This window comes from Egretta garzetta, unplaced genomic scaffold (assembly GCF_000687185.1).
Source record: "Egretta garzetta isolate BGI_Z169 unplaced genomic scaffold, ASM68718v1 scaffold299, whole genome shotgun sequence".
NCBI classification, from domain to species: Eukaryota; Metazoa; Chordata; class Aves; order Pelecaniformes; family Ardeidae; genus Egretta; species Egretta garzetta.
In genome coordinates, this window is record NW_009260696.1 from 107,780 (window position 1) to 127,478 (window position 19,699).

The window sequence follows — 19,699 nt, forward strand, 5'->3', positions numbered from 1 at the left end:
ATCCCACAAAAAAACCCCATCAGAAACTAAACTCCTGTGAGGAATCCGTAACACCGCTTTCCACAGAATTTAATTAAAAGAATAAAAAAGAGCAAACAAGCAAGAGTGAGCTGTGAAGCCTGAGATGCGCCTTGCTGCCTACACACGCACACGTAGAGGGTCTGAAAACCACAGGAACATCCTTCAAGTTGATGAGCTCATCTGTTGCATCGATAGGGATCACCAATAAATACTGACATGGTTTCATTGGAATTCAGTGCTCATTTATAGATGCAGTCATTTATATTCGCAGCATGGCTCTGTGATTAACCCTTTCATTGAAGCTGTAATTCCAATTAATGCAAATTGGCTGGACACATACAGCATGTGGATAATAAGCTCTTCTACAGTAACAGCGTACCTTGGTGGGGAAAACCAAGCACATCTTTCATCTTCATTTAGCTTTGAAGGGGTTACATTACAGTGGCTCCTACTGCATCCCTGCTATTGAAGCCTCACTGAAAATTAAATGCCACCAGCAGCGCTACTGAAATATGCTCTAAAGTTTACAGGCAAACTACAGAAGCTTGTAAAGTGCCAGGGGACTTCTCTGGTTTAATTATATAGACCCTGTTCCATAAATTGCTTGAACAGAATAAATACAAATAGCATTCCCTGCTTTGTGACCTCTTTGGGTTAATGAAATGCACACAAACACCCACAGTCTGCTATGCCTCAGAAATTCCACAGCATAAACACACAACCTTGCTGGAAGCCATATTCAGGATACAAGCCTTGGTACATACATGAGAACCAGCTGCCTGGACTCAGCAAGGAAATAATTTGTTGTTTATATTCTACTGCTATTCTAAGCTGCAGACGGTGGGAATTGTCTGCGATTTACTGAATGGGGAGAAAGAGACTGAACAACAACATCTCAGACTCTAATTAGCAAATCTGCTTCTCTTATCCGAAGAGGTGTGTGAGGTCAGAGAGGCTGAGGAATTCCATGAATCAATAAGCAATCCACCCTCGGCTTTAGGAAATGCAGGATCTTGAATCTAACGCTGCTCTATCTGGCGACACTTACCTCCACCCTCCAGACATACCTGGGAATAACGATTGGAGTGAAGAAAAGATAGCAAGAAAAGTGTTTAGGGAGACGAATCCATACTTGATTATTCATTCTCTTGCATGTAAATTATTTCTATTGTCATGACATAAAGGAATATTTGATCCTACTGAAGACAATCTACAGAGAAGCCAGCCAGCTCTTGTTCATGTGGCCACTATGCAACTTTCTCATGTTTTCTTAATTTACTCTGAGCACTCCCATCTCTGCTACCGTGCAGAAAGAACTGCTAGTGGTACTGTCTGGGCATGGCATCCAACAGACATCTCCCAGAGTTTCATTCACCAAACATTTAAGAGTACAGGCCCAGGCCTCGGGAGGTCTTAGAGCTAACAGCATTGCACCATCTCAGTGACAACTGTTTTCAGGATTCAGTGACGGTACCTTAACACCAACAAAGTCATCCTTCTCCCCAGACAGGAAACATCTTTTTCTTGCTTTCACCTGTCTCAGTCCAGAAATGTTATAAGGCCAAGTAATACAACAGCTTTGGTGGTATTTTCCTAGTTTTAGTGAAGATCCCAGCTGCTGCCTTATACTTACCCTCACTGGCTTTATTTGGTGGGTTTTTTTTTTCTGAGGCTCGACAGTTGCAGAACAGGAAAACATTTGTCCTATTACGTAAAGAAACAACACTGCAGCAATCCACAAGCGGCACACAGCAGTAGGTCTGCAGAAACAGAACTTCTCCAGGTCCTACTTGTAAAGTCCCCTCCTGTACCAAGCGCCTCCAAAACCCTCATCCTCCTCATAAATAAGACTCACCCCAGGGGGATCAGTGGGAGGCAGGTATGATTTTAAACGCCAGTTGTGTTTGTCACCGAGAAGGAGAATGTTCTCCCACTGACCTGTAAACCTGGGCTGTAGACACCTGAACCGATGTAAAGATGTGACATAACAGCTTGAAGACTCTCATGTCACACCTCAGCTCCAACGTATAAACCCAACCGCGCTAGCTGGAAGGTAACGCAGAAGAAAAACAGCGCCTATCAAGCCAGAACCTCAGACCACCTAGCTAGACCAATAAAGGTATCAGACTGGCAGAAGACAGTTATTGCTACTCATCTGTGCTGTTCACATAAATGGCACTTCACACACGCTGCTGCTCAAAGGAATTCCAATTTACATAAAGACGAGATGACGACAAGCTAGAGGATAGCAAAGACATATATCTCACAGTGAGGTAGGGATGAAACCTTGATGGTTACATAAGGTTTTATCACCGCGGCATATATAACTGATAACATAAAAAGGTGAAGTGCAAGGCCAGATGCCTTAAGGTGTTATGCATACATAGTCTCTTCTCTTTACTCCTGCCTTTGATATATAAGTGGGAGACCAGATGCCAAACCTTCTAAGCTAATTTTTTAAAAGAAGAAAGGATCTTTACTTCCCTCATAAGGAACACCCTGTCACATAGCAGGGGGGCAGTGATTTTCCAATCTAATCACTGAGAAAGAAAAAATATGTTCTGGCATGCTGAAAACCATGAATTCAAAGAAGCTGGTGCAGCAAGGGGTCTGTAGACCTACCTTAAAAAGCAGGCAGTCTCCTTGGTGCTCGGCGTAAATGGAGGTGAGTCGATACTGATTCTCTGTCGTGATGTCGATCTGGTACCCCGTTAGTGTGTAGCATACCTTGCGAAACTCCTGGATCTTGGTCTGGAAAACTTCTTTCAGACGCTGGTTTTTTAGTTCCGCGCTTTCCACTTGCTTCTTCAGCTCTGTGTTGGGGAAGAAAACCGGTACTTTGTTATACCTCATCAGCATAGAGACTTTGCACCATATTTACAGTGCTAGCCAAATTAAGTGAATTGAAAAGGTTAATTAAATTTTTTAAAAGTGAATTAAGCAGGCAGAGTAAAGAAACAGGCAAGCTAGATTCCTCTCCTTCTGGCCCTGGCAGACCAAAAGATAATAAACTGGGGAATAAGGAAGACAGATGTGTCTAGGTGGGATGGATTTTTCTTTTGCTCAGCCAGCCTTTTAACAATGTGCTACAAAGTTCAAAGCTTTAGCATTCGTTTCCCCACATGTACACATCTTATTTTCTACACAGAACCCAAGAGAAAGGTGTTACGCTACAGGAAGCAAAAAAGCCGAAAAATGGGAAGAAATACACCTCTGTACAGTCGCTTCGGGAGGAAGCCGTCTATAAGGGAAATCTCCTCCAATGTACTCTTGATTTGACTACAAGCACTTTGATCTCAAATTGACACACTGCTTAGGAATCCCTTAAGATTTGGGAAGGGGCTTTTATTGTGATAAAAAGCCTGAAGAGTACCACTGCCTCTTTGCATTTGCTACCTTAACTGGACTAGTCCCTAGAAGAGAGGTCCTGTGAGACGGGCTGCCATTCACCCTGTATTTTATTGCTACAAAGGGAGCTTCCAGCACTGTGAATCCTTCAAGAGGATACACAACAATTACCATGAATCTTTCACCCAAGGTGCCTTCTGAGTAATTAAACCTCGATTTATCCCCCCATTAATTACAGAGATTGGCTTTTCTTTAATATACACTAGAGATGTCTCCCAAGTCAGCCTGTTTTATCAACGCTGCAGTCCTGGGTTAGAAAAAAACCCCTGACGCTTTCTAACAGCAAACAAATAGACTTCCTCATTCAGATACTTCTTTGTCATTCTGAGGTTTAAGGCTTTGTCTGTGCTGTGATCAGAGACATAATTGCAGCACATGTAGGCCATATGTCTTTATTTTAGCTAGTTCAGAGTTCAGCACTAGGATAGCAGAAGCTTCTGCAAGACGAATGCTTGGGTAGGAAGGAAGGTTTCTGGCTGGGGGTTAACCCATCACAGCTTAGACAGCCCCCGCCAAAGTATTACTGATTCCCAAGCAAGCTGGAAAAGTTTCTGCCAAATAGTGTTTCCATTGACCTCCCAAGCGCAGCGCAGGAGGAATGTAGGTTGGTAACTGCGAGGCCGTGGACTTGCCCATGATTCACCTCTGAGCAGCTGCAAGTGCACCAGGAGAACACGAGTCTCCTCTTATCTTCTGCACTGCTTTAGTTAGGCGCTCCGGGTGGGACAAAAGGATAATTCAATGTGTTAAGTTAAAGTGCCTTAAATGCCACTGAGGATGCCCCTGCTCAGAAGTACTTTGGCCTTAATCCAATTCAGCTTAATCCCCAGGCAAGGACCGGAACTCTTTAATGGTTAAAGAGAACTACATGTCCCTTTACTTCTGAGTGAGAGCATCCACGCAGGGAGAGTTAACGCTGGCCAACTCCTTACCTTTGGTTAATTCAGCTCCACTTTCTTGAGTGGCTTGTGGAGATGACGTACGAGCAAAGTATTTCCTTTACTCCGGGTCTCCCTCCAGCTTTATCTCGCTTTTCAAGGGAAGCAAGCCAGTCTTGGGGAACATCACATACCAGTTTGTTCATTTAAACACTGTGATACAGGGCACCCCTCAACTGCTGGGGGATGTAAGGTAAATAGAACATCCACCCACCTTCCCATTCCTATCAAACTCATCACTGCATGATTAACTCAACCCTTTCCTGGACTGTTACCACTTTTTCCCATCATCTCAGCTGGGTCTGATCTTTGATTAATCAAATAATCAGCCTCTGAAATCGGGAGGTGAATTGGCAGCTCTGACCTCAATATTCTCACAGTCTTCTTTCAGCTATGCAACTGTTAAGGACAAAATCCTATATACGAAAAGTAAAAATTCAGTGACCACACTGCAGTGGTAAACAACATTTCGCCACTGTCACAGACAGCACTGCCTTTAATATATTGCACATGTCCAACAGCGATATTTTTTTTCCTAATAAATGCAGCCTAGCCTTGGAAAAGTAAATCTGCCTTTTCCTACCGCATCCTGGAGGCTGCCTTTCCTGACTTTTATAACATCAGAGGTGGATGGCACCCTAATTCATAAACTCCTTGAACAGCTTTCATTATTCATGAAGAGTTAGCACCTCTTCCGCTGTTTTGTCTCTCAGACTTGGTGCTGCTTGTGGCCATCAGGAGCACCCTCGCACCCGTGGGTTGCAGCCTTATCGCCCACCCAACAGCGCTGGCCTAGTTAGACCACGACCGCGTGAATCTAGAATAACAATTAAGCGATGGCAACTGCTTTCCTCCACTACCCTCAGGGTGAAAAAGGAAAATCTCCAACTACAATCAGTCTTTTATACAAGAAATCCGGAGCTTTTAAGTTTAACTGAAGGACCAGCAAGCCTTCACTCCTGACAGTGTGCCCTCGCCTCCTCCCTACCATTCCTCCTGGCCCTCCTTCCAGTGCCTCCGGCAGTTTTGGTGTATTACCATGTCAGCCATCCCAGCTGAAGGAATTCAACTGCATGAAAAAATGTTATCTCCCTCTTAGAGATGCCTTGTGTCAGCACAAGGTGCTGAACTTGGTAACCGCTAACGTAGACACAGCCAGATGTGCCAGCATCAGCCAGGGACAGGATAAACCTTGTCATCCCCTCCACAGCTCTGCTGGCAAATCCCCAACAGCATTTCTTTAGTGGCACAGGTTGGGAACGGAGCAGAAAAACCCACAATCAGGTACAGGGACACTGTAGGAATGCCTAAGTTTGCAACTGCCCCCAGCGAAAGGTCCGTTGAAGATCGCTCTTCCTTTATGCCCCATTAAATTGCAGCCCTCAAGAGTTCGGCTATAGCAACTGCTGCTGCCTACCTCCTGCAGTATTTATCCCATGGACACAACTCAGCTGGGGACAATTCCCAGATTAACTCGGGACAGCACTCAGGACTGCGAGTGCTCCCCTGCTTCCCTTTGAGGGTTCTGGAGACACAACCAAGAAGTCACATCGTGAGGAGGATCCACAGAAGAGTAACGTGGTAGCAAGGTAACCTGAGACTTGAGGAGAATGGGATCCTGCTGCTGAAACAAGGCCATTTTGAGACACCCTAGGGTATCTTTCACAGCTTCCCACCACGCTTCTGCAGGAAAGATTTCCTGCAGGTTCCACATCATACCAGTCAGCCCCAGGCCAAGGTCTCAGACACTTTGGGGTGTCTAAAATGGCACAGAACGCCTGTGTTTAGGCACTGGGTACCTACGTAACCTCTCTGCACCATGGCTCTGCCCACATATGGCCCTGGCGCTGCAGATTCCCTGCATCCAGCAAACAGCACAGGCAGCACATGTACTGACTTGGGGACAGTAATTAATCTTTCTAATATTTCTCCCACCCAGTGAAGATGTTAAGCTAAGAGGCAGCTCATTGTTTGCTCTGCGCCTGAATTCAAAGACGTGACGGCACTAATTCTTAAGCCTCACCTAATACTGCTAATTCCCGCCAAATTTCTAGCACAGTCAGGAAAAATTGATTTAAAAGTCATCATTTGCACAGAGTGCAATTCAGCATATTTCAGAGCAATGTTGAAGGCACAGCCGTGGAGGCCACGGAACAGAGGGAGATCCTTTCAGGATGGGTCGAGGTGCATTAATAGCGCAAGTTTCTGATGACAGCATTACTGATACCACCCACTCTATCTACCACCTACAGAACACTGAACGTCTTGATCCTTTAAGATCTTTCATGACATTTGGAGAATTAGGTTTAATTTTATCTTTAAAAGACAGTGTTTGAAAAACCAGAATCCTGGTATTTAGAGCACTCGTGTGAGGTCCTGTGTTCGACTCTTACACTTGCATAAAACAGGCGAGAGAAGTTGCAGGCGTGCTCTGCAGAAACCATGGATGGGGAAAGTCACACCATGAGCAGCCTTCATCCCAGAGAAGGGATGCCACAGCATCCCTCACTGAAGCATTAACGAAACAAATAAGAACTGAGAAAATAAGCATAAGATTTGGCAGGTTAGGCCTCGGTCAGGGATAATGACTGGCTGTTTACTTTGCCTGGAAAAACAAAAAAAATAAAGGAGGAGAACAGAGAGAAAAGGAAAATATTTGGAAATCACACATTTCCTTTGTATTCAGGCCAAGCGTATGCACAAAAAGTTGCCTGTCCTGAAGAGCTTGATGGGAAAAAAAACCTCCTCACTGAAAAAAAATCATTAATCTGTTTAATATTGCCAAATGATTAACTTCCTACTAATGATGCTGCTTCTTGAAACACCTTGTATTTTCACACACTTATATCGACTTTAATGAATAATTCAAACTAGTTTGGATAAATAAATAAAATATGAGTTGGGCTTTTTTGGTCTCATATTGAAAATGTCACTGCTTTTTATTCCATTGCTTTTACACTCCTTATATCTGTAAATGTTCTCAGCTGCCTGGAAATACATCAGCTTTGGCTCTTGCTCCGAGTTCAGCAAGGTCAATCAATAGCAATAGCAGTCCCTACACCAAAGAAAACCAAATCCATGCTTAACCTTTTCCCCAGGGAAAGGGGAGGAAACAATGTGGCTCTCAGCATGCCAAAAGCGGCATGAAATTAAATGTATCACTAGTCTTTTCCAGGAAAACACAAATTTGTTCTGCCTGTCCTTAAAGATGCCACAAGCCATGTAGCTGCATTAATTCGGTTGTGATCGCAGCCAATATCTCTCTCTCTCAGAAAGGCCTGAAGTCCTTTCTAACTCTCCATTGAAGGTTACCTTCCCTTAGTACCATGTTTGGGGTCACTCACTCCAACACACATAGGATAAAGTATTTACATGTGAATTCCCGTCTCTGCTGACCCTGCCAGAATGTCTCAGGCAGATGCCACCCAACACTGCTATGGAGGAGATTGTATTTTTACCAGCCCTGCTCTATTTAAATAACAGACGACTTAGATTTTGTTTCCAGCCTACAGAAGGGATGCCAGCACCATCTCGTTCTCACAAGGACCATAATGGGAAGAGGAAACGCTGTTTTCCCAGTTCCAGGAAGGAAGGCCACAGTTACCTTCTCTGCATTTCCATAACGCCGTGCCTGCCGTGCAATGTCACCCATCAGTCCCCCCCACCCGGACCCCAAACTGTTATTTAATTGCACTCTCCCACTGCAGGTCTGTCCTTCCCACCTGACTCTCAAGTCTCTGCAGCTCTAACACTGCCCTTCCCCACCCAAAATCCTTCCAGTCATTCCCCCGTTCAAAGCCTCAGCTGAAGTTTTCTCTTCCAGCTTTAGTTTATGAGGAATAACATCTGAAAGGAGTTCTGTGATATTCTGTGAAGGACACAATATAAAAATAAATTGTATCGCATTAAATAAAGGCTAATAGAAGAGCTGAGCATTTTCTGATGTAGGCAAGTTTATGACCATTGCTTTTGAGAAATAAAATTCGCTTTGCTAGATTTTATAGGTGTGTTTTATGCCCTGGGTGAGGGAGCAGGACCACACGACCCGACCGGCGTGGCAGCCCCACGCTACCCTTACTCGACCTTACAGTCTGGCAGACTCAAACCACTCTTTGCAAAACTTGCAATTTGTGACATTACAACCATGAATTATAACTTTTTCTTGAAGGTAAAAACAGTTTTATATTCAACAGACTGTGCTGGCTGTTCAATTTTAAACCTAAGTGGTATTTATTTGATCAGTCAACGCTGGTTTATTTTTAAACCCTGCATGTACCATATGGTTCAGTGCACCTCCCAGCTCCCTCCTCCAGCCACCAGCTTGCCCTTCCAACAGCTCAGGGAAGTTTCTGAAGCCAGCATGATACAAGGAAAGGTCTCCACCACCACGGCCAGCTACAGCTCTTCCTTGCCCTGGAACTCTCCGCTAAGAAAGCTTCCCATATGTTTCTCTTGACCAAAGATACTTGCCTGAAGCCCCCATTTCAGACAACCCATGTATCTTTACAAGGGTACCATTTCTTGCAGAGAAGTCCATAATCAACCTTCATTCTCAGATAACCTGCACAAAGTGGCAGAGGGCGTCCGAAGGCTTAGGGTGAAAGCAACAGGACGCTGAGGACTAGAGAGAGGAAGCTTTTGTAGTACCTACACGCACATACAGCATGGATTAGGCTTAAGTAAAGGGTTCTTTTCTTCTCCTGATACCCCTGAGATTACAATGTCAGGTTGCAAAACTCACAAGCATGCTTGAAGTTGGCCTAGGTGCAGGATTCAGCCCTGGCAGATGAACCACGACCAAGCAAAAGGCTCCCTCCGAGGATCCCAGCGCGGGCACTGCTTGGAGCTTTCTCTGCCCTTCTCCTCATTGGCAAAGCTGTTTCGGAGTGGGGGAAGGCAGGAAACAAGTGGGCTTTGGGAAGCCCAGCTCAGCTCCTCAGCCACCCCCGGAGCGTGTCCATGTTCTTTCACCAAAGGCAGCGCAGTGTTGTGTAAAGAGACCCTGGGTAGCTTTAAAATCACTGGTTTAAATGATGCGAACAGCCTGCTCGCAGCAATACAGAACTCAGTGGGGATGGCAACACACACCCCAGACGCAGGATAAATTAACCTCAGGAGAGCTATTTATTGCCCAAGGTGGACTTCACCAATTAGTGAGATATGGCACAAACCGTTTGGAAGTTAGGATTGTCACACTGGTCGTAAATTGTGAACTAACCAGGAAGACATCTCCCTCCACCCCCCAAACGATGATTAAAGTCTGCTGGCCACATTTCCCTTCCATATGGCAATTATAGACCAACAGCGCTTCCCAGAACAAAGTGATGTCAGCCAGAGCTGGAGCTAGTCATTAACTTCAGATGCAAAAAATAGCCTCACCTTAAAAATACAAATATACTGTGTCACTTAAGTTTACAGGAAAGTAGTTATCTTCTGCTTCTAGAACAAGCCAGCAAACATTGGGCATAAGTCTTCCAGTCCACCTATTTTCCAGGTAATCTATTTTGGAGCTATCAAAAAAACCCCATAACTGGGATTTTTCACAGGCTATAGCTCAGGGAAGTCTGGTAGCAAGAACAGGGACATAACTCGTCTCGCTTCTCAGAGGAAGGAGAATCACTTCTCCACTAGGCCGTTCCCAAGAAAAAGAGTGGTTTTGAAACCACTCAAGTATCTAATGTAAGAATTAATCCTAGGGACTATATAATTAACATATATAACATGCATTGTTAATTACATGGGGTGGTCTGCAGAAGCATCTAATAGGCGAATTTATCCCCTGTCTGATCACCTCCCCTGCACTCTGCCCATTATCTTGTTTCCACCGGCACATCACTGCTATTACTACTACCCCAAAACACTGGATGCTATTTAAACCTCTGCAACAGCACCCGACATCTGCTATTAAAACAAACACAGAAAAGCTGCTCCAGAAATATTTGTTTGTTCCTCCTCAAAGTGAAGATTATTTGCAGGAGTTATAGTCATTCCCAACACAGGGTGGACAATACTCAATCATGCATTACGGAGTGCTTTAAAAGTTTATTATCTAATGATGTTCAGCAAGGCTATGAACAGGAGCTTTTCACCCCCGGCAAGAGATGATTTCAAGGTTTCCCAGGAGCACAGCCATCTTGCTTTTTACTCCAGGAACTTGCTATGCTCAAATTCTGATGTTGAGACTCATGGAAATGCTATTTGGACTGGGTGATAGTGTCCAAGATTATGTTACTTCCAGTGTCTTGTCTCCCTCTATTCCCTGCACCGTGAAGTCTGCGCTCACAACACAAAGATACCGTAGCTTTGCAGGCAGATGGATCTAAATATAGAATTAATAAGCACCTGAAGAGATTCCTACCATTTCTAAAGTAGCTTATCAAATAACTACGTGGTGCGAGACCGAGTCTGAGATGGGACGGGGCACCATAGAGGCGTCCTTTAGTTCTCACTTGGGACGCACAGACCGAACTCTAAACCCTGCAGAGGGTGGTTGTAAATCAGGACACGCCACTGCGCTGGACTAAATCCCTTCCTAGCCATGAACCACCTTCTTCTTGACAGACATTATAACACCATTACCGTCTCCAGAAGGCACTCTGAGACAAAGCCCAGTGCCCCCATCCCTAGGTAAGGCGGCTTTGCTGAAAGGTCAGCCTGCCATTTCATTTGTTTGCACGGCCTGGGCTAATGGAGCCGCTTCCGCTGTGCGCAGCACGCAGGCAGGCTGGAGGGTCGCAGAGGACAGCCAGGGAAAATGCACACCATTTTAGCCAGCCAGCGGGGATAAGAATACAACTGCACTGCAACAGATAAAGGCAAGTCTCTGCAGCACGCCACCTTATTTGTGTTTTTAATGGGAGAAGATTGCGGAGTTTGTTTTAAGGCTTTTGTTCCAAAGGAAACTAAGCCCTAAAAAGCCTCCACTCACTCCTTCTATTCAATCCTATTTTTTTTTCCCCCCTGTTTATCCCCTTAATAGTGTTTTGAAGTGTTGGCACAGCACGCACACTGCTCTTGGCTTGAAAGCACTCTGGATGCCAACCAGTCAAGCCTTCCCCAGACCCTTCTTTTTGCTCTTTGTGCTCCTGCAGCAAGCCCCAAAGGCACTTACTCTGCTCAAAAATCACACCAGACTTTTCCTCTGTGCACTCCTCCGAGCGCCCTGGACCTCCTCTCGCAGGATGGGAGGTTCTGCCCTATTTTTATTGGCGCATTTTTCATGTTCTGCTTCATTTTCTGGTGTCCACTTTATGAAAACAATCCTTTAAAGATGATCGTGTTGGAGCTGAACGAAACGCTGGTTCAGCGTGGAGCAGCAGAACAGCAAGAAGGGAAAAGGGGCTTTCAAATAACAGAACTGCAGGAACGTGACAGAGACGTAAAGACAGGCAATCTTTTTTCCCTGAAGCATGAAAGATGTTTGGAAACAGAGCCATCTCCTGGATAACCAGGCTTTCAATCACATTATTCCAGCCTCTGGAGCTCATATTTCCGTCGCAGGAGTCTGAAGTGTTATTATGGATAGGGAGGGCTATTTCCCTTAACCTTGTGCTAATGCTTTTGAGCAAGAGGCGAAGGCTTTAAGTCTCCAAGCAATGCCCACAAACTGTCCCCAAACTGGCAGGACCACCAAAATCATCTCCGGGCAGGGAGACGGGGAAGGTAACATCTGTCTCAGCCCAAGCACTGTGTCTCGTTTCCTGATTCTGAATTATTCATCACATGCTAACTTCCAAACCAGTTCAGTTTTAAATTTTTAAATATTTAATAATTGGGTATTAAATATTCATGCAATTTTATTAGAAATTTTAGAAGATGGGCATTAAGGCTCTAATTGTTAAGTTCATCATTGGGACTGACTGGCTACTTGGAGAGACTTTCTAGCTTCCTAGAGAGAGGAGGAGGAAGAAAAAAGGCAAAGCAAGTATTTATGGACCTCTCCAACTCTAAATCACAAGACAACACAGATACCCGTCTCATTCGTTTTCCCCAAAAAATCATCTCTTTATGAAAAAGCTGAGAAACCTACACTGGGAACATGCCTGAAAGCCCTCAGCTACAGTTTAGAGCCTTTAAGAGTTTCATTTCAGTGCCATAAAGATGTCCACCTCAGACATCTGTAGTGTACCTGACTGGTAAAGGGACAGTTGAGCAACCCCTGACTACAAGGGCAACAAGAAAAACATGCAGTCGGGCTCAGTGGTGATGCAGGGCAAGTTCAGCTCAACACACACCTGGAAGGAGGCAGATTCTTCCCTTTTTCTGATCCCTACTCCAAGGGGACGACAGGATGCACAGCTTTCCCTGAGCTGGTCTGACAACTTGGATTCATTAAATATCCATGCCTGTTTCTCTCCACATAGCTCCCGCAGACCATGTTTTCTTCTTTCCTACCCCCTCCTTTTTAGCAGATGACATCTCTTTAACCCTGATCCATGCTGAGAGCGAGCCCATGTTCCGGTCCCTCTGTATTATGAGCACACATTCCCTACCGTGCCAGAAATTGTATGGTTTACACAAAAGATGACAAATAAGCCCTGGAATTATATGCAAATGAACGGCTCTGTTCCTCACTTCTTACCATTACAACTCTGACTTTCCAACAACTGCATAGGGTAATTTCTGCACCAGCTTTCAAACAGAGGGCATCTCTGTGTTATTAACATCTCACTGTGGCAAGCAGTTTGTCACCTTTCACAAAAATGATCTGAAAAGACACCAGCAATTATTCCTAAGGAGATTATTGGGTGGCTATGTCCTAGCACAGCAGCTGGAAGCTAAAGTGACATAATATTCACTGGGAAAACTCCTTTTTCAAGTCAAGAGAACATGGAACAGTTTAAAAAATGAACTAAATTGGAAGCAAACACAGAACTAGAGAAAGTGTCAAGCTTGTTCCCTTCAGTTCTGTTCATCTCTATACCAACATTAGGAGCACATCTTTAGACGAAAACTAAAAGCTCCTGATGATGACACAGGATGACAAGACATTAACTTTGGAGACTCATCCTGGGAAGGAGCTCGGCACATTATAAATAAAAGACCCTGAGGAAGAATGACTCAAGCACCTCTTTCAACTACAAAACCCCAGCTGATTTCTAGGTCTTGTACGTTTGGTTCTTCCAACACTTTTTAAGCACTGAGGACTAAACATCTGCAAGACAGACAAGCGTTCTCTTCCTGAACATGAGCCAAACAAATTTTGGTTCTTGGGTCCTATTATAAGATACAACCTGGAATTATGCAGCAGTTTTAGGAAGAGAACGCTTGTCTGTCTTGCACATGTTCAGGAGTGAAACAGGACAAAGAGCAGAAGCCCTATCTAATTTCAAGTAAGCAATTACTCATGGGTCTTGGACAGAAATGAGTAAGGTCGGTCCATGCCCATGCAAGAAGGGCCAAAGGACCCAAATTTCTTCAGTAGTGGGGAAAATGGTGTCAGAGAAGGCAATGTCCTGCTGGCTGTCCTTTGAGGACAGGTCATTTCTAGTTATGTGTCAAAATTATATTAAAAAAAAAACCCAAACCAACATAACAGTCTGCCCTTGGAGATAAAAGTAGAAATTTCTTACAAAGTGAAATACTTTTGCTAGTGCTGAACCAGCCTGTTACCTTCACCTCTGTGAAAAATGCTTTTCATTAGGAGAGGCTTCCATCAAAGTAAACACCAACAACCATGTTTAGAAACCTCTTCTTCGGAGCCAGAGAAGCACAAGAAAATCTGGGCAAGTTTCCCCGTTTGCGATGATGGGAAAGAAGGAACCATCCCTGCACTTTTTGGGTGCATATTGTCAACAACTCTAAGCTCGGTCTTTTCATGCAACCTATAAACATATTTAAAAAATTATGAGCTCTGCCAACTTCAAGTCCAAGAGACATCTGTACAACACGTAATGGTCCAAAATGGAACTTTAGTCTGTTTCTTTCTTCACCAACATTTTAAAAAGTTTCTCTACATCATCTAGGAGGTATCATCCAGAGCCAGCCATCACATTGCTGCCATATATTCACACAATACCTTCTGTGATCAACAAAGTCAGCATGTAGCAGAATACAACCAGGAGACAGAGCAGATCCATGAGGAGGCAAGGACATGCAGTGACTTTGCAAAGTTAGTTAACTTAAAGGGCAATTCACAATAAATAATTAGAAAAAAAAAGGACTAGGAATAAGATTTTCAGGGAGAGAGAACACACAGAAAAGTTTTCAGGACTGAGTCAAGCACTCTGAAAGCCAAAGGAAAAAAAAAAAGAAATAAGAAATAAAATACTGGGATTTAGAAGAATGAGAAAACAATGAGAGATGGACAAACTCAGTCAGCCCACAGGCACCCACAAAACTGTCCAGACCTACCTGTTAAAGACAACACCTTCTGTGGATTCTCAGAGCTCTGCCCAAATACAGACCAAGGGCAGTTTGAATAAAGGCTCCAGCCAAATCACCAAAGAGGTTAAATCAGTGCCACTTTTAATTCTTATCAGCTGAGGGAGGGGCTTTGGTGCAGGAACAAACAGGAGGGGTGACTGATTTCACACCTGCATGTTCAAATTACCTTAACGAAGGTAAGCAGGACCACCTGGGAAGACCTCAAACCACAAGAGAATATTTGTGAATAGATCTAATAAGACAGAATCCCTTTCTTTTTTCTAAGAAAGAGATACTTTAATGGCCTAGAAGCCTTTTTACAGCAGCAGAAAAAAGCCCAACACCCAAATGACAAAGAATATTTGTGAATAGATCTAATAAGACAGAAACCCTTTCTTTTTTCTAAGAAAGAGATACTGTAATGGCCTAGAAGCCTTTTTGCAGCAGCAGAAAAAAGCCCAACACCCAAATGACAGATTTCTGCTACAGTGCAGAAGGCTCAGTATCTCTTTCTTCGAAGGAAGGCCACTGAAAGAGTCTAGTAAAGGGCCTTGTTAGCTCGAGAGTTTAAACTGGAGCTTTTGGCATAATTTTGACTGCAAATAATAATAATAAAATGCTCTGACAGAAGGGGTTTGGGTGGAGAAAAAGGGTAAGGGAAATAGAAACATATTCTTAATGAAAATCTCATTTAGCCATTTTTTTTGGATGTGCTTAAAAATTCCACTGAGGTCACCATTCTGGAGAGATGACAAACTCCTGGGATAAAGGCTGGAAAATCCTGGTAGTCGTGTCACATTTAGCAAGTCAAAGATATGTTTGTATAAGGCTGTAGAGGGCTAAATCCATTTTACATGCTGTATGTATTATTAATTTCTGACAGTGGGCTTAGAAAAACCTAATTCGCTGGAATACGAGCTCCCTTTGAGCGGAGGGAAGCCTTTTCAAAACTCATCTTTTATTGACTGAGTCATTTTTGAGTCAATCTGTCTGCTTTCGGCAAGACAAGAGTTTTAAATCTTCTCTCTTTTTTTCCTCCTTTTTGAGTCGTGGCAAGTCTATTAAAACCTGCTAATGTATGCAGCAAGGCCTCTGATTTGAAATGTAATGAATTCTTCAGATAGTGGCAGATTAGGGGGAGAAGATGATAGAAACAGCCAGAGACTCCAAAAAAAGAACTCTCCAGAAAAAGAGGAGGAGAAGGGTGAGAGGGAATGAGAAAGATTAACCCTTTTTACCCAGACCAAGAAAATCTTTAAGCTCCATTAATAGAATCAGTTAAAAAGCAGAACTGGAAGAGGCAGAGCATCTTCAGGCTTGCCTGGGGCTGAACAAGACAAAGAATAAATGAATCTTTCCTCCTAGACTCTCATGTAAGATTAGGTAATTCCCTAAGTGAAAAATGAATAACTTAGAGAAAATTAGCTCCATCCATATAAATAAGCCTTCATATTCCAAACTTGTCACCCAGAGTTTCCCAGGTGAATGCCCTGAAACATTTTTGCTGTTGTGTAACAGATGGTTTCCTCCTCCCCCCTTCCTTGGTTTGGTTCCAACTGCAGTATCTTTCAGGTGATCTTGTTTTAGCATAAAAATGAGCATTTTGGGTGTAAATCATCAATCCTGTTAGTGAAAGGACGCTTGGCAGTTTTATTGTATCTGGCATCTTCGAAGTACCGGACAAACGTTACACAGTTACACAAATGAGAGATTAGCACTGTCTCCATTTTACAGATAGAGGAGCTATGGAAAAGAAAGTCAAGGATGCTACTTAATTCGACAGCGCTGATCTGGTGACAGCCTGGGCTGAGAACGCAGAATCTGCTGAATCACAGCACAGACCTGGGATATCTTCCTTTTTAACAAGAAAATTCATAGCTCAGCCTTGAATTTGATGGCTTTAAAAGATAAAATTAGCTCTATAATAAAGTTCTAATGAAACAAAACCTTAGAGAAAAGCCTGATGGAGCACAGGTGACCCAGTGCATTATAATTAAAATTAAGCTCAGCATAACTGATGCAGGTGAGTAAATACAGGGGACTGAGAAACTGGCCCTGTCAACCTAATGCCCCTTCACTAATGACAGGCATTTAAATGTTTTAACAATTGAGAAATCCCAAATAACAGAGGCAAAATCCTTCAATTTAGCATGCAGCAGAGGTATCTAAGTCCAGGCATGTCTTGAAGGAAGGACAGTCTTTCCCTACAGATGCAAGGTCCTCTATCACACAAGTCAAACTACAAAAGGCAAAAAAAAGTTTAAAGAAGTGCAAAGTTAGCTCAAAAGCTGCTGGAGGCACAGAGATGGGAAAGTAAGCATGAGTTGGAAAAAACAGCAGCAGGAAATCTTTGCAGTGGGATACAGGACACAGGTAAAAGCATTACCTTGGAGGCCAGCAAGCTATGGGAGTTAGCCTGGCTTTTCAAATTGCTCCCAGGTATTGTCCGCTCTTGCTGGCAGAAACACTTTTTTTTTTTCCACCTGGAAAATAACAATGGCTGTGTGCCTGTGCCCACCGTCACCTGAACTCCATCAGGCCCTTGATGTGATTCTCCCCAACTGGGAAACCGTCTTTTCCTACCTGTTTGCTTCACAACCCTGATGTGAGCGCCGCAAAATTCACAGATATGAACTTTTGCATCTCCACATATTTGTGCTTTCGGAAAGAAGAAGAGGTTACGCTTGCTTTTATGTACGTAGACACAGTCCCGACCTTTAGCTTGGTCTCAACCCTGTGATTCAATAGCTGGCACTCACTCTCTGAATCAGTAATGAACCAAAGGTTATGGCAGGGAGCACGCTGTGCTGTGGATATACCATTTTTCAGAGAAGATAAGAAACTTAGACCTGGACTGTTACAGAAGAGGTAAAGCGTTTTTCTGGCAGAGCATTTTTATTTGGGGACAAGGGCACGAACCAGGCCCGTGGTATCAGCCCTCATGTCCTGTACAAATGCCGTTCCTGTAACTGTATTTGGCCTCCTCCGCTTCCAAGTTTTCTGCCGTAAGGACGGTTCCTGTGTGGCACTAAGTGGTTACTGTATTTCATGCTAGCCGTGAATGCATTTTAGTGATGGATGCAGCAATCCCTGTGCATATTTTCTATAGCTGTGAAGTTTACAGAGCACTTTGGGAATCCCAAGAGGCTGACGTGCTTATTGCAGCAAGCCCTGCCAACACCAACTGCTGTAGCAGGCTCGAAGAATAGCCTACCCCAGAATAACACTATTTTTCAGCTGCAGTCTGCATTCCCCTTACACATCCTCTTGATCCCTTCTTCTGCCTTGTTTGTTTGGAAGATCCTCTTGCTTCTTGGCATTGCTTGAACTCTTTTATCTCTCTAACTCCCGAGAGCTCTGAACCAAACGCTGACTTGGTGCAGGACCCAGCCTGTTTGAAATAAGATCAGTCAAGAAACCGAGATCCATGATGCTCAGTCATCAAAGAGAATATTTTGGTGTAGGAAAAGAGCATAGCACATAGGTAACCTTGACTCTTGGTCTCCAAAGATCCACACCCATGGAATACATGTGAAGAGAAATCTCCCTTGTATCGCAGTCTTCCATGAGAAGGATTCATTTCAGTTTTGGTTTAGAGAAGATTTCTCTCTCTGCTGCTGTGAACTCTTTCCACTGGGGGTAACGACACCGAGTGCCACGGAGACCGTGCTGCTGGCACGAATGGCACTGCTGGGACAGGTCACCCAGAGACTTAGGAAAAATATGTGTTGAGGGACAAGTGAGGGAAGGAAAAAATGGCATGCACAAAAGGTCTCTGCGTGGGATGTGCAAGCAATGGAGAACAGATTTACCCAACTAGGCTAAATCAATGAATTAGCTCTGTGCTCAGAGAAAAAGTTATCATTAAAAGCTGTGCTATTCAGTAGCTCACTTTACATCTGAGAAGAGTCTGCAAAAATCCTCTTGCATTATCCCTAGCCTTATAGATTTTTTCTTTTCATCTGAGGCTCAGAGTGGGGATTACCCATTAAGGTGCAGTGGCCAAATCACATTCAAACTATTCTTTGTTGAAGAAAGAAAAAGCTTTGGTCTTTCCTGTCCTCTTCCATCTCATTCCCTTCCCACGTCCACATCCAAAGCATTTACCTCCAACTTTCAACAGATGCACAAGTCCTGAATACCAAGAGGACACACAGGATGGTACCTAAATAACAATACTCACATCTCTGTCCTACAGGCTGCATCCTACTTCTTCAGCACCAGAGAAAAAAAGAGTTCATTTAAACTCTTCATTTACTTCTAAACCCAGTAACGACAGAGGTGGCAATTGCCAGTCAGCACTGCCCAATTTTGCCCTGCAGAGTTTCCCTTATTTCATCCGCCCTTTTGTGAAGAGGGACATTGCTGTAACGGTGACAGCAGCGCTGGCAGGTTGGCAGCAGAGCATCTGGGCTCAGTCACACCGCCGTGCTAAAACATCTGCAGTTGTTCACATCTGGCCACCCCGGTGCTTGACCCAGCAGCACCAGCTCGTGCAGATGTGCTCAGCAAGGGATTAAGCGACCACGAGAGCCGGCTCCGAGCTGTGCCAGAGCTCCCTCTTCCCCTGCTCCCGGCATCCCGGTGGGACCATAACCAAGTGGAGTCAAACAAGGGAGTTAATAAGCTGGGGAGAGGTAATAAATGCAAAAGACGATTAAAGAAATACCTTCGCAGGCAGGTGAAGTGCAAAACTACAGGCAGCTAAAATGCTTTTACCGCACTGAGTTTTTACAGAAACGTGTTTGCTTTTTCACAACCACAGAAGTCAGAGACTGTAAACATCTGCTCGTTCATGCACTCTCTCCCCCACAATGTTTTGATTTAGGTATTTTCCTGTAATGTTTGCAACTTAAACACATCAGAATTGTGCCAAGGCTTCTGAAACGGTAAAAGGGATTGGAGCTATTAGAAAAGTGAAAAGTTAATAAACCCAAAGTCATTAAAATGAACTTAGGAGAACCCTA

The 19,699-nt window shown here is 43.9% G+C and overlaps 1 protein-coding gene across 1 annotated transcript in view; it reads right to left on the reverse strand.

Annotated features, from left to right (window-relative positions):
• MAD1L1 (mitotic arrest deficient 1 like 1) overlaps positions 1–19,699 on the reverse strand; it is a 392,177-nt gene that overhangs the window by 94,295 nt on the left and 278,183 nt on the right. Inside the window, exon 16 of the mRNA XM_009645922.2 lies at positions 2,644–2,834. Within this exon, the coding sequence (XP_009644217.1) occupies positions 2,644–2,834 (191 nt within the window). The remainder of the gene's footprint in view (positions 1–2,643; positions 2,835–19,699) is intronic.